Source organism: Myxine glutinosa, chromosome 12 (assembly GCF_964187855.1).
Source record: "Myxine glutinosa chromosome 12, kmMyxGlut1.1, whole genome shotgun sequence".
Classification (NCBI taxonomy): domain Eukaryota; kingdom Metazoa; phylum Chordata; class Myxini; order Myxiniformes; family Myxinidae; genus Myxine; species Myxine glutinosa.
In genome coordinates, this window is record NC_136272.1 from 57385680 (window position 1) to 57400288 (window position 14609).

The 14609-nt window shown below is 42.7% G+C and overlaps 1 protein-coding gene across 1 annotated transcript in view; it reads right to left on the reverse strand.

The window, feature by feature from the left end:
• The window catches only part of LOC137437425 (neurobeachin), a 677671-nt gene that overhangs the window by 358464 nt on the left and 304598 nt on the right, over positions 1 to 14609 (reverse strand). The window contains exons 17-18 of the mRNA XM_078766839.1: positions 8985 to 9077; positions 3120 to 3228 (exon numbers count right to left, since the gene is read on the reverse strand). Of these exons, the coding sequence (XP_078622965.1) occupies positions 3120 to 3228; positions 8985 to 9077 (202 nt within the window). The remainder of the gene's footprint in view (positions 1 to 3119; positions 3229 to 8984; positions 9078 to 14609) is intronic.

Consider the following 14609-nt stretch of genomic DNA (forward strand, 5'->3'; position numbering starts at 1 on the left):
ATACCTCCACCTCCTCCAACTTTCTTCTCACTCTGCCCCCACCTCAAACACCTCACTGTGCCTCTTTCAATCACCATCAAACCTTTTGTCCTCATCATTCTCTTTCTCCAAGCTCTTCTGAAATCTCTGACTCACTATCAACAGCTCTCCCTACCTCCTCCTCTTCCTCATCTTACCTTACCCCTCCACTCCCCTGTCCTGTACCTGATGCTCCCCCTTCCTCTTTCTTAACAGTATGGACCTCAAACATCCGGGGCCTTTGCTCAAACCTGATTGATCTCTCCATACAGGTTGCTTCTGACAAACCAGACTTGATCTGCTTAACAGAAACTTTCCTCCTTCAAGATGTCTCCGATTCCTGAATATCTCTTCCTGGTTACTCCCTCCCCCCGTATGATAGACCTGAGCCTCGTCCTGGTGGTGGGGTTGCTATCTTTATCAAAAACTCTCTTCCTCACTCTCCTTGCATTGCCCCCTCTCCACCTCACCCCCAGGTGTACCTCTGGCTATGGCTTCCTCTCCACTCCCACCTTTTGTTCATACGTGTTCTGTACCGTCCTCCAAACAGTGATGACTCCATTTACATCTCCCTCTCTGACAACATGGACCAATTTATATCCACTCATCCCAACTCTCTCTTCCTCATATGTGGCGATTTCAACTGTCATCATGCCAGCTGGCTGGGTGCGGGTACCTCTCTCACCAGCCATGGCACCTCAGCAAAAAATCTGCGACTCATTGGGACTGAAACAATCTCTCAATTTCGCGACCAGATCTCATTCAACGGAGCATCTTCTCTTCTAAACTTGGTTATGACAAACTTCCCTGCAAATGTCGGCTGCTCTTCTTCTGCTCCAATCGGTTCTTCTGATCATATGCTTGTTAAAGTGGACATCTCTCTGGCCATTCTCAGAGAGCCTCCTCAGCGCCAAACGAATCTGGCATTTCACTCAAGCCGGCTGGCACGGTCTGCAAGCAGCCATAAATCATCTGGACTAGTCTCCCATCTCTACTGCCTCGAATTATAATCAACTCTTCCTGGGAATTCTTACAAAGTAAACTGCTCTCTCTCTCTCATGCACAGATTTATCACATCTCGTCTTCAGTCGTCATACCCTTCATCCCGTCCAAGGTACACTGAATCTTGTGGTGAGGCTGTTGCCATGAAACAAATTGCCTTTGCCTCATGGAAAGCTAATCCAACTGAAGGAAATCTCAGTTCATTTCACAAAGCTCGCAACAAGTGTGTGTCTACAGCTCAGGAGAGCTAGGAAACAATATCTCTTTACTCTCAAGACTGAACTCTCAAACATGTCTCCCTCCTCTAAATCCTGGTGGTGTCTGGCCAAATCTGTTTCTGGTGTTTGTTCCCCCTCCATCCCCTCCCTTACCTCAAATGGCTTCACAGCTGACACCGCACGTGAAAAAGCTGAACGCCTCAACTCTGCATTTGCCTCAAAATCTTGTCCCGAACCCATCTCTCTCTGTACCCACCTTACCCAGTCGAACCCAGCTGCTCCTCGACTCTGGGTCCTTCTCTCCTGACAAGGTGGAGAAGTTTCTGTCAATCCTCGACTCTGATTCTGCAACTGGACCAGATGGCATCAGCCCACGGTGTCCTAAAATCCTGCTCTGCTGCTCCATCTCACCCTCTCTTTGTTCTTGTCACCCTCTCTTTTTCTCAAGGTCATCTACCATCTGCTTGGAAATCAGCCAACATTACCGCTTCACACAAAAAGGTGCAAAAACAAATCCTTGCAACTACAGACCAATCAGCCTGCTCCCAATGATCAGAAAGGTCATGGAATCCATCATCGCTTCTGATATCATATCCTTCCGCTTTTCAAATGGCTTGATCTCGGATCATCAATTTGGATTCAAACCAGGCCATTCTACTCTGGACATGTTGCTTATGCTGTCTCAACAATGGCTGGAGGTCCTTCATGCCAAACAGGAAATCAGAGCTCTCTCCCATCACATATCTCGTGCCTTCGATAAGGTCTCATCATAGGTGCAACTCCACCTGCATAATTTTTTTCATGATATTTATGACGTCATAGGTCAAGTCGTTCGGCCGCCATCTTGGAAAAACCGAAAACATTTGCACCTCCATATCTCCGAAAGTGCTGAATATAAAAAATTGAGACATGGCTCATTGTAAAGATCTCTCCATGGGGAATAAAATATGTTAATGATGATATTGAGCTGCCTCCATTATGACATCATAATTCGACAAGGACAAAACTTCATCCTGTCACGATAAGATTTCTTGAGCATCATATAGGCATAAATAGGTGGGAAAAATAATAATGATGTCATCGGTCACGTGGTTCGGCCGCCATCTTGGAAAAACCGAAAACCTTTGCACCTCTATATCTCCTAAAGCGCTGAATAGAAAAAATTGAGACATGGCTCATTATAAAGAACTCTCCATGGGGAATAGCACATGTTAATGATGATGTCATAGGTGCCTCCATTATGATGTCATAATTTGACAAGTACAAAACTTCATCCGAACAAGATGAAATTTATTGAGTATAATCTGGGAATAAATTAGTTTAGAAAAAAAATAATGATGACGTCATCGGTCACGTGCTTCGGCCGCCATATTTATTTTCACACAAAAGCCTTAAAAACCACTGAAAACACATCCTGGTGAGGGTTTGCAATCTCTGATTGCTCATTCTTGTTAATCGTATGTTTTATGGGTCTGTGCCTGTTCTTGTGTATAATGTGTTCGCTCTTACACGAGCCTCGAAAAGAAAAAAAAATTATGTGAAGTGAATAAGTATTCTGCATTGAAAATAACAATTAGTGATTAAAATTTCAATTAACCAAATATATTGAGCAAATTAATGATGCAATATGGTAAAATGAATGTCACCCGATCCATGGTTCCTCAAAATTTCCCAACAAATTAAAATGACAAGATGCCAAAATCAAACATCTCCTTTCAAAGATGAAGACCAACATGGGTCGCAAACATAGTCCAATAAACTTTGATTGAATTTGAAAATCGAACAAAGATGGAATTTCATCTCCAAAACCATTCTGAAAGTTTACAATATTGCTTATGTAAACTTCTGCTTTTCTAAATGACACAACATATATTTTCATACCTCAAATAAGGTGTTGTATGTCGTCATAGTAAGGGTATGTGTGTTGAGCATCATACGCTCTCCCAGCAATGCAAACAGGCTGTGAGTATGCATTATCTCCACCTTGCGCCTAAATAAAAATATGGAAAAAGTGAAAATTAGTTCCCATATTTGCATAGCAACCACACAACTAAATCAACGAGATGTAACACGAATTTAAATTAAAATTAATGCCAAATTAATATGAAACATCAGCTAATTATTGGCGAGGGGAAAGGTGAAATAATTGTGATCTACTTAGACAAACGACGATGCAAATTACAAGAACAAAATATTGAATAATAATTGTGATATACTTAGACAAAGGACTGTGCAAGTTACAACAACAAAATATTGAATAATAATTGTGATATACTCAGATAAAGGACGATGCAAGTTACAACAAAATATTGAACAATAATTGTGACATACTTAGATAAAGGACGATGGAAGTTACAACAACAAAATATTGAATAAGAATTGTGATATACGAAGACAAAGGACTGTGCAAGTTACAATAACAAAATATTGAATAATAACTGTGATACACGTGGAGTCTTAGACAAAGGACTGTGCAAGTTACAATAACAAAATATTGAATAATAATTGTGATATACTTAGACAAAGGACTGTGCAAGTTACAACAACAAAATATTGAATAATAACTGTCATATACTTAAACAAAGGACTGTGCAAGTTACAACAACAAAATATTGAATAATAACTGTCATATACTTAAACAAAGGACTGTGCAAGTTACAAGAACAAGATATTGAATAATAACTGTCATATACTTAAACAAAGGACTGTGCAAGTTACAACAACAAAATATTGAATAATAACTGTCATATACTTAAACAAAGGACTGTGCAAGTTACAACAACAAAATATTGAATAATAACTGTCATATACTTAAACAAAGGACTGTGCAAGTTACAACAACAAAATATTGAATAATAACTGTCATATACTTAAACAAAGGACTGTGCAAGTTACAAGAACAAGATATTGAATAATAACTGTGATATACTTAGACAAAGGACTGTGCAAGTTGCAATAACAAAATATTGAACAATAACTGTGATATACTTACACAAAGGACTGTGCAAGTTACAATAACAAAATATTGAACAATAACTGTGGTATACTTAGACAAAGGACTGTGAAAGTTGCAATAACAAAATATTGAATAATAATTGTGATATACTTACACAAAAGACTGTGCAAGTTACAATAACAAAATATTGAACAATAACTGTGATATACTTAGACAAAGGACTGTGCAAGTTACAATAACAAAATATTGAACAATAACTGTGATATACTTACACAAAGGACTGTGAAAGTTGCAATACAAAATATTGAATAATAATTGTGATATACTTACACAAAAGACTGTGCAAGTTACAATAACAAAATATTGAACAATAACTGTGATATACTTAGACAAAGGACTGTGCAAGTTACAATAACAAAATATTGAACAATAACTGTGATATACTTACACAAAGGACTGTGAAAGTTGCAATACAAAATATTGAATAATAATTGTGATATACTTACACAAAGGACTGTGCAAGTTACAATAACAAAATATTGAACAATAACTGTGATATACTTACACAAAGGACTGTGAAAGTTGCAATACAAAATATTGAATAATAATTGTGATATACTTACACAAAGGACTGTGCAAGTTACAATAACAAAATATTGAACAATAACTGTGATATACTTAGACAAAGGACTGTGCAAGTTACAATAACAAAATATTGAACAATAACTGTGATATACTTAGACAAAGGACTGTGCAAGTTACAAGAATAAAATATTGAATAATAACTGTGATATACTTTGACAAAGGACTGTGCAAGTTACAAGAACAAAACATTGAATATTAATTGTGTCTTCTCTGGTGATAAGCCAGACCAAGTAATTCATTCACTCATTTTTATATGTGTTGGTAATCACGATGTCTGTTTTGTTCTGCACTTGTATAACTGTACGTTGCAGTGTCCACGAAGATGGTGTCGAGGAAGCACATTTCCCTTCGAGCTGCCTTGTCTCGGTTCCATTCTGACCGAGCTATTCTGACCGAGCTATAAAAAGACAGGATCGGTGCTCCGCAGATCGTATGTTGTATCGATGGGTGAGTCATCCATACGATGTACGTTAACTTGGGGTCCTGTCTGCTAAGCGACCATTAAAGATCTCATTGCCTCTTCTTCACAGTCTTTCTTGAAGCCGAGGCAATTGCTATTGCCAGCACCCTGACTAGTAAATTACAAATAAATGCAAAACCTCAAACAGGCAATGCATCAACAGCACAGCTACACCTCAATGATGAAGTGCACAGTTGGTCACATTCATAAGCAGCTCCACATCTAATATTCATTCACTAACGTCTGCGACTTTGGAGTATCATTTGCATTCGTGAAACGTCACAAAAACATTTTTCTCCCATTCATCAAATATCTGGGTTAAGTAAAATTGGTCAGCATTAGATTTGATGAATGTTGTTTTGTAGCTCATCTGGACTTTAGTCCGGTGAGCTTATGCGATCGAGCGGTGTCCATAAGTCAGTCAGTGAGTCAATGAGTCAGTGAGTGAGTCTATAAACATTTGTCATTATTACTTGAACCAAACACAACGAAGGTTTATTGATCGCATCGACATCTGTGCTCATTAAGGGGGTCTACAGGTGTGTTTGACCCCCCCAAAATAGATATTTGCTCTCTTCTCCAAAACTACGCACACAATTTTGATGAAACTTGGCTACAACCTTCGTCGCCCATGAGGTACCAAAGTTCGTTCACGACATTAAAATATCGGGGTCTGAGGGGTCTGTGGAGGTTTGAGTGACTGTTGCTTCTGATACAGGTGAGCTTCAGGATTTGCAGTCCTATTTTTTTTTTTAACTTGTTAAGGAAAATGAAACAACCAATTCGAATTTGTTTCGAAAGCCAATAATTTGACTTTTGGCCGATGTATATTCCAAGTTTCAGCTAGTGTCAATGTATAGCCCTTGAGATACAAGCGCCAACACATTTTGGACGGACGGCCGGATGGACACCAACGTGAATTTGAGCGTTTTCCAAATAAAACTCAAGAATGCAGAAACAGACGGTGCTGAAATTTGAAACATATTACCTCGATGTACAAAGCATTTACTTCTGAAATTTGCAGCCAATTTCGTCCAGTGGAAGCTGAGAAATGTATTTTCAGTCCCCATGTTAAAACTGCATACAGAGAAACGATCCCATATACGAGGAGCAGTCAATAAGTAACCTTAAAATATTTTTCACAACTTGTTTATTTCATATACGTGTGTAACAACTGTGTTATTTTTCAACATAATCTCCATTGCGTTCAATTATGTTTTTTCCAGCGCTATTCTAGGGCCTGGATTACTCTAGAATAAATATATTTTGGCTGCTTATGTAGCCATTCCTGCACCGCCTCTTGGACCTCTTTGTCGGATCGGAAAGTGGTTCACCCAAGCACCTCTCTCTTTAAGTGGCCCAAAGATGTAGTAATCCAAAGGGGTGAGGTCTGGAGAGTAGGGTGGATGAGGAAGACACTCAAAATGCTGGTCCTCCATTGTTGCAGCTTTAGCACGGGCAGTATGGGGCCGAGCATCGTCATGTTGCAGCAAAACACCGGTAGTGAGTAGTTCCATGACGTTTTCATCTGATTGCTGGTTTCAGATGATTTTTAAGGAGGTCGCAGTGGTCCCTCTGGGCATGTAATGCTCCACAAGTGGGCCTCAGCTATCCCAGAAGAGCGTGAGCATCACTTTTCCAGTGAGCTGCTTTGTGCGGAATTTTTTGGGCTTCGGTGAAGTTGAATGGCGCCACTCTTTGCTTGCCCTCTTCGTTTCTGGCTGAAAGTAGTGGACCCAGCTTTGATCCCCAGTCACTTCGTACTGTAAGACAGCGTCGCCTTCTGTTTCATAACGTCGCAGAAGTTCTTTACATGCATCTACTCGCCGTTCTTTCAGTTCGGTTGTGATTTGTCTCGGCACCCACCTTGCAGACACTTTGCGGAACCCCAGCACGTTGTGAATGATATGGTGTGCTGAACCGTGGCAAATGTTCAATTCGGAGACCACTTCATCCAGCGTAATGCGACGGTTTTCCCTTAGCATGCGCTCAACTCTTACAACCATTTCTGGTGTGTCGGCTATGTGAGGCCGGCCCGAGCGAGCAGCGTCTGTCACACTGGACACTCCACTTTTAAACTTCCTGTCCCAGTTGTACACCTGCTGCAGTGATAAACATGAGTCACCATATTGCATCTCATGCTGCAATGGATTTCACTGGGATTCACACCCTCACTTCCCAAGAAACGGATGACAGAACATTGCTCTCCCTGGTGCATGCTTCTCAGGGAGCCACCATTTTGGAACTGCTCTACTGACGTCATACGCTCAATGTTGCCAGATATAAAACAAGCAAAACATGACTCTTACCCATAGATATAACATGTCGTCTACAACTACACACATTACATTCTCGAATTTAAATCGCCATTTTAAGGTTACTTATTGACTGGCCCTCGTATAAGGGAGGGGCGCTTTGCACCTTCCTTTGATATAGGTACCTCAAAGCATTGGAGATAGAGGGGTATAGGAATTTTGGCAGGACTTTTAAGTAGCTCCAGTGTGGATGGGTGACTGTGTGCACCTGTCCTGAGTGTTGTTGTTGTATAGCCCCGACAGTTCTCTCGAACAAGCCCTCAGCACGGAGACTGCTGATCGACCTCACAGGAGTGACCCAGAGATCCCCCACGTCCAGGATGGTATACCCCCCGCCTTATAGAAAGAAAGAGGGAGATAGAGAGATAGAGAGATAGAGAGATAGAGAGAGAGAGAGAGAAGAGACAGAGACATGAGGGAACTCGTCACGAAGCGTGGAATGTGAGACAGAGAGAAGAGGAGCCAGTCAATGGGGACCAATCGGCACTCTCACTGTGACCGCACTGCCCTGACAAATCCGGGCGAAGAATGGGGAAGATTTGGTCCCCGGCTTGCATTGGGGGGTGGAATGGGTACAACCACCGCGAAGAGGCATCCCTAATAGTGATGGCTGTGGGAGTCATGTCATGGGGTGGTGTGTGGTTGACATAGTGTGCATCTCATCCAAGGACCACCTTCAGCCACTCCACTCCTTCCACCTCCACCAGAAAGAAGAAAAAAATTACAATTTTTTTTTTTATTAAAAAAAAAAGAAAAAAAAAAGCATACATACAAATGACAAAAAAAACCCATAAAAAAACCAAACAAACGAAAACACAAAAAGGGAAATTAAACAAACCACAAAAACTATCAGAAAAAACTCAGAAAAAAAATACTACAAAAAGAACACAAACTACCAAAAACCCCAAAAAGAACACAAAAAGGACAAAAACTACAAAATAAAACAAAAAACACAAAAAGACAAACTACAAAAAAAAATACAAAAAAAAACAACTAATATTTTGCATTTTTCTTTTTTATATAAATTGGCCAGGAGTTGATGTGGCACGGGCATGATGGACCGAATGGCCTCCTCTTCAACCAACGTTCCCTCATACCTGGTATTGGCCTAGTGGTTAGGGCGGCGGGCTTGGGATCCTTAGGTCCTGATCGATCGATCGAAACCCGTTGAATTAACGCCAGGTGGGGTTAACTCAGCCTGCCATCCTTCCGAGGTCGGCAAAATGAGCACCAGATAACTGGTTATAGAGACATTGCATCAACGGCAGACGCATCCACATAAAAATGATGCAACCAGCAGCCGGGTAGCTGCACACGAAACACCCACCACTGGGAAGATAGGGGAAAAAAATTCCAACTGTCGAACATACTTGTGTGCCAAGTGTTTGAGGAAGTAACCGAGGACTTTCAGAGCTTGAACGCGGATGCTTTCACTCTTCGAGGCGAGCAGCTTGTATACCACCCTACGCAGGTACAGGAAACAAACAACAACATTCATGAATTGCATCATGAATGTTCATTAGAAGTACCACATCAGAAATCAACATTGTAAATCAAGTACGGCATAACAATATAATAACTATAACTAGAATCCGGGCACTCGGTAGAGCGCATACCTTCGCCGCAGCTACTGTTCTGTACTTGGCATGGGAGTGTATGCGATGTGAAACTTTATGTGAAATGCGATCGATTTTTAAAAATCAGAATTTGAGCAAATCTGTTTCATTCGTCTGTTAATATGCCTCCCCGATTGACAAATCTGCAATTTGAATTTCATTTGAGGTTGAAATGATTGCGGGAGATCGCGTTATAGTGATGACGTCTTGGATGGACATCCTCTTCTTCAGTCGCTCATAACTTTGAGTGAAATACGATCGAGTTAAAAATAGTCAGAATTTGAGCAAATCTGTTTCATTCGTTTGTTAATATGCCTCATCTCTTGACAAATCTGCAATTATAATTTTTTTTGAGGTTGAAATGATCGCGGGAGATTGCGTTATAGTGATGACGTCCTGGATGGACATCTTCTTCTTCAGTCGCGCATAACTTTGAGTGAAATACGATCGAGTTAAAAATAGTCAGAATTTGAGCAAATCTGTTTCATTCGTTTGTTAATATGCCTCATCTATTGTCAAATCTGCAATTATAATTTTTTTTGAGGTTGAAATGATCGCGGGAGATCGCGTTATAGTGATGACGTCCTGGATGGACATCTTCTTCTTCAGTCGCTCATAACTTTGAGTGAAATACGATCGAGTTAAAAATAGTCAGAATTTGAGCAAATCTGTTTCCCAAAATCTAATCAAATGTGTCCCGTATAATAACCAATCATCCCACCAAATTTCATGCAATTCGGTTGAATACTTTTTGAGTTATGCGATTAACATACACACACACAGACATACAAATAAATACACAGCGATCAAAACATAACCTTCCGCTTTTGCGAAGGTAACGAGCAATCAAAGATTGCACACCCTCACCAGGACATGTTTTGTGTGGTTTTATAGTACGTATTTTATAGACGTACTCGCATTATAATTACACAAACTTTCTTGACGGTAGAAAAACAGAGAACGCGTACAACTGGCTACCACTAGGTGGCGCTTGTGGCCTATGTTAGCACCTTTTGTGCAGACAAACAGACAAACGGACAAAGCGGCCCCAAATGCAATACGCTCTCGCCCGGCGGGAGCAATAAAGGTTGTTCGAAATTAGAACTAGACTTTTGTTTATATCGATTAATATATCTTAATATCGATGAATGCTTCAATATCCGTACATAGATTAATAATTATTCATGCAAATTGTCACTATGTTGGTGGCAACCACATGATAATCATGCTTATGTTTTAAAGCATATGCTGAAAATCTTAACATGAATCCATTAACAAATTTGTGATGAAGTGTAGCAACAAAAGGTCGTGACGAGATCCTAGTTTTTTTTTTTGTTTTTTTTTTGTATACTGAATCGAGGCTCGTGAAAGAGCTAACATTTATTTCACAAACAAATCAACCAGACAAACAAAATACACAAAAAGAGGGAGCGGAAGACAAGATGGGGAGAGAAGGGGAAGCATACAACCACAACATTTGAGAGCAGGGAGAAGTGTGGGAGGGAGAGGGCTTGGGGGCAGGAGGCGTGGGAAGGGGAAGGGGGGGGGGGGGGGGGGAGAGGTATAAAACACAAGGGGACCGAAATTAGCGGGGGTAGAAAAGCTCAAGGTTTTGGATGGGGGAGGATAAGAGATGGTGGTGAACAGCTGTTTTAAAGACCTGGAGGGTGGAGTGGGATTGAAGAGAGTGAGGGAGTTTGTTCCAGAGGCAGGAGAAAAGAGGAATGAAGGAGTGAAGGTGAGCAGAAAGTCTTGATTTTGGCAGTTTAACCATAAGAGGGTTGCAGGCAGATCTTGTGCGACCTGTAGGAATATTTGGGGGACAGAGCCCAGAGAGGGCTGGGGGGGCAAGGCCAGAGAGGAGTCGGTAGAAGACGGAAAGACCACCAACCTGCCTGCGGTGAGTGAGTGAAAGGCCCTTAGAGTTAGCTTCATCGCGGGAGATTCCAATGATTCTGAACGCTTTGGTTTCAACAGCGTGAAGACGGGCTAGGTGTGAGGCAGGAGCACCAGACCAGAGGGGAGAGCAGTATTCCATAGAGCTGCGGATGAAAGCCTTGTATATGGTGAGGAGCTCAGGTGTGCCAAGGAAGGACTTCGCACGACGGAGGATGCCCAGTCGGCGACTGGCTTTGGAGGCCAGATTTTAAATGTGGTTTTCCCAGGAAAGATCATGGCAAATAGTGAGACCCAAAAGCTTGAGTGACAGAACTTCTTGGAGAGGATTATTCAGAAAGTGGATGGGAGGGTTTTCCAGTCGGTCTTTTTGGAGAGACATCGTAAGAGTGTGAGATTTATCAGGATTGAAAGACATGTTCCATTTGTTTGCCCAGTCTGTGATTTTGTCCAGGTCTGCAGAGAGTGAGGAGGCTGCAGACTGCCGATCTGAGGGATGAGGAATGGAGTGACAGAGAGTAGAGTCGACAGCAAAGAGATAGAGAGGATTTTCAAGAGAGTCAGAGAGATCATTGATGAAGACCAGAAAAAGCACAGGGCCCAGAACACTACCTTGGGGAACTCCAGCCTGAACAGGAAGAGGAGATGAGAGAAACCCATTCAGGGCCACACGTTGACTACGACTAGAGAGGAAGTCCGCCAGCCATGCGTGGAGATTTCCATGGATGGATTCCATGACTTTGCTGATAATTGGGAGAAGGCTGATTGGTCTGTAGTTGCTGGGATCTGTTTTTGCACCTTTTTTGTGCAAAGCGGTGATGTTGGCTGATTTCCAAGCAGATGGCAGATGACCTTGAGCAAAAGAGAGGGTGAAGAGAACAGAAAGAGGGAGTGAAAGAGCGGAAGAACATGATTTTAGGACCCGTGGGCTGATGCCGTCAGGACCAGTTGCAGAATCAGAGTCGAGAGTTGACAGAAACTTTTCCACCTTGTCAGGAGGAAAGGACACAGAGTCCAGGAGCAGCTGGGTATGACTGGGTACGGTGGGTACAGAGAGGGATGGGTTTGGGACACAAGATTTCGAGGCAAACACAGAGTTGAGGCATTCAGCTTTTTCACGTGCGGAGTCAGCCGTTAAGCCGTTTGAGGTGAGGGAGGGGATGGAGGGGGAACAAACACCAGAAACAGATTTGACCAGACGCCACCAGGATTTGGAAGAGGGAGACAGATAAGAGAGTTCGGTCTTGAGAACGGTGAGATATTGTTTCCTGGCTCTCCTGAGGGTGGACACACACTTGTTTCGGGCTTTGTGAAAGGAAATGAGATTTCCTTCCGTTGGATTTGCTTTCCAGGAGACGAAAGCAAGTTGTTTCAGGGCAACAGCCTCACCACAAGATTCCGTGTACCATGGACGGGAGGAAGGGTATGACGACTGAAGACGAGATGGGATAAATCTGTGCATGAGAGAGAGCAATTTACTTTGAAAGAATTCCCAGGATGAGTTGATGTCAGAGGCGGTAGAGATGGAAGACCAGTCCAGATGATTGATGGCTCCTCGAAGACCGTGCCAGTTGGCCTGAGTGAAATGCCAGACTCGTCGACGCTGAGGAGGCTCTCTGAGAATGGTCAGAGAGATGTCCACTTTGACAAGCACATGATCAGATGAGCCGATTGGAGCAGAAGAAGAGCAGCAGACATTTTCAGGGAAGTTTGTCATAACCAAATCCAGTCTTGGTAATAGTCCGTGTTTGTCCGTCTGTCCCCCAAATCCAGACAACTTGCAGTGAACACCTTGCAGTGTTCATATGCAGTTCATATGTTCATATGTTTCATATGTTTTGGAGTACACAAGACATTCATTTCATATGTTATGTTTCATATGTTCATATGTTCATATGAACACCTTGCAGTTCATATGTTTTATTCCTCTCCCACCTCCCCCCAAGTCCTCCCGATGTCCCTGCTCTCAAATGTTGTGTTTGTGTCCTTCCCCCTCTTCCCCCTCTCTTTTGTGTCCTTCCCCCTCTCTCCCCATCTTGTCTGCCGCTCCCCTTGTTTTTTGTGTTTTGTGTGTCGGTTTGTCTTTTTGTGTGATTAATGTTAGCTCTTTCACGAGCCTCGATCTTGTATACAAAAAAAAAAAAAAAAAAAAAAAATCCAGAAGAGAAGATGCTCCGTTGACTGAGATACGGGTCGGGAAATTGACAGATTGTGTCAGTCCCAGTGAGTCGCAGAAGTCCTTTGCTGAAGAGCCATGGCTGTTGAGAGAGGTACCCACACCCAGCCAACTGGCATGGTGACAATTGAAATCACCACATATGAGGAAGAGAGAGTTGGGATGGGTAGATAGAAGTTGGTCCATATTATCAGACAGCGAGATGTAGATGGAGTCATCGCTGTTTGTTGGACGGTACAACACACATATGAACAAAAGGTGGGAGCGAAGGGGAGGCCGTAGCCAAAGGTATTCCTGGGGGTGAGGTGGAGAGAGGGCAGTGGAGGGCGAGTGAGGAAGAGAGTTTTTTTATAAAGATAGCAACCCCACCTCCAGGACGAGGCTCAGGTCTATCACACCGGAGGAGGGAGTAACCTGGGAGAGATACCAAGGCATCAGCGACATCATGAAGGAGGAAAGTTTCTGTTAAGCAGATCACGTCTGGTTTGTCAGAAGCAACCTGTATGGAGAGATCAGTCAAGTTTGAGCGAAGGCCCCGGATGTTTGAGGTCCATACCGTTAATGAAGAGGAAGGGGGAGCATCGGGTCCAGAACAGTGGGGGGGGGGAGGGGTAGGGTAAGATGTGGAAGAGGAGGAAGAGGTAGGGAGAGCTGTTGAAGGTGTGTCAGAGATTTCAGAATAGCTTGGAGAAAGGGAAGAATGGGGCGGACAAAAGGTTTGATGGAGATTGGGTGAGGCACAGTGAGGTGTTATTTGAGGAGGGGGACGAGCGAGGCAGAAGGTTGGCGGAGATGAAGGTGAAAGTTGGAAGGGGGAAGAAGCAGGGAGGATGCTTTGAGGAGGAGGGGTGAGAGGGGAGTCTAGGAAGGGAGGAGCGAGGGAGAGTCTCGGAGGGGAGGGGTGTGGGGGGAGTTTAGGAGGGAGGGGAGGGAAGGGGCAAGGGGGGAGATTTGAAAGGGATGGGTGATGGGGAGGATTTGGAGGTGAGGGGTGAGATTGGATTTTGAAAAGTGTACGATTCATGGGAAGCGAACATTTTTTGCAAAATGAGTTTGAGACCTTCGAGTCAAAAATACGTTTGAGGACACTGAAGGAGGGGTGGAGTTCTGGATAGTTTAGGGAATGTAGAAAGGAGGAACTGTAAGAGATGGTATTGTATATATTTTTTGGAATGAATAGATTTGGTGAGCAAGACGAAAGCATCCTTTTGTAGGAAAAGAAGAAAAGGGTGTTATAATATATGAGAGAAAATAGTTGTTCAGGGGAGAGATTATACATTTCTAACCACGTGATCGCGTGATCGCGA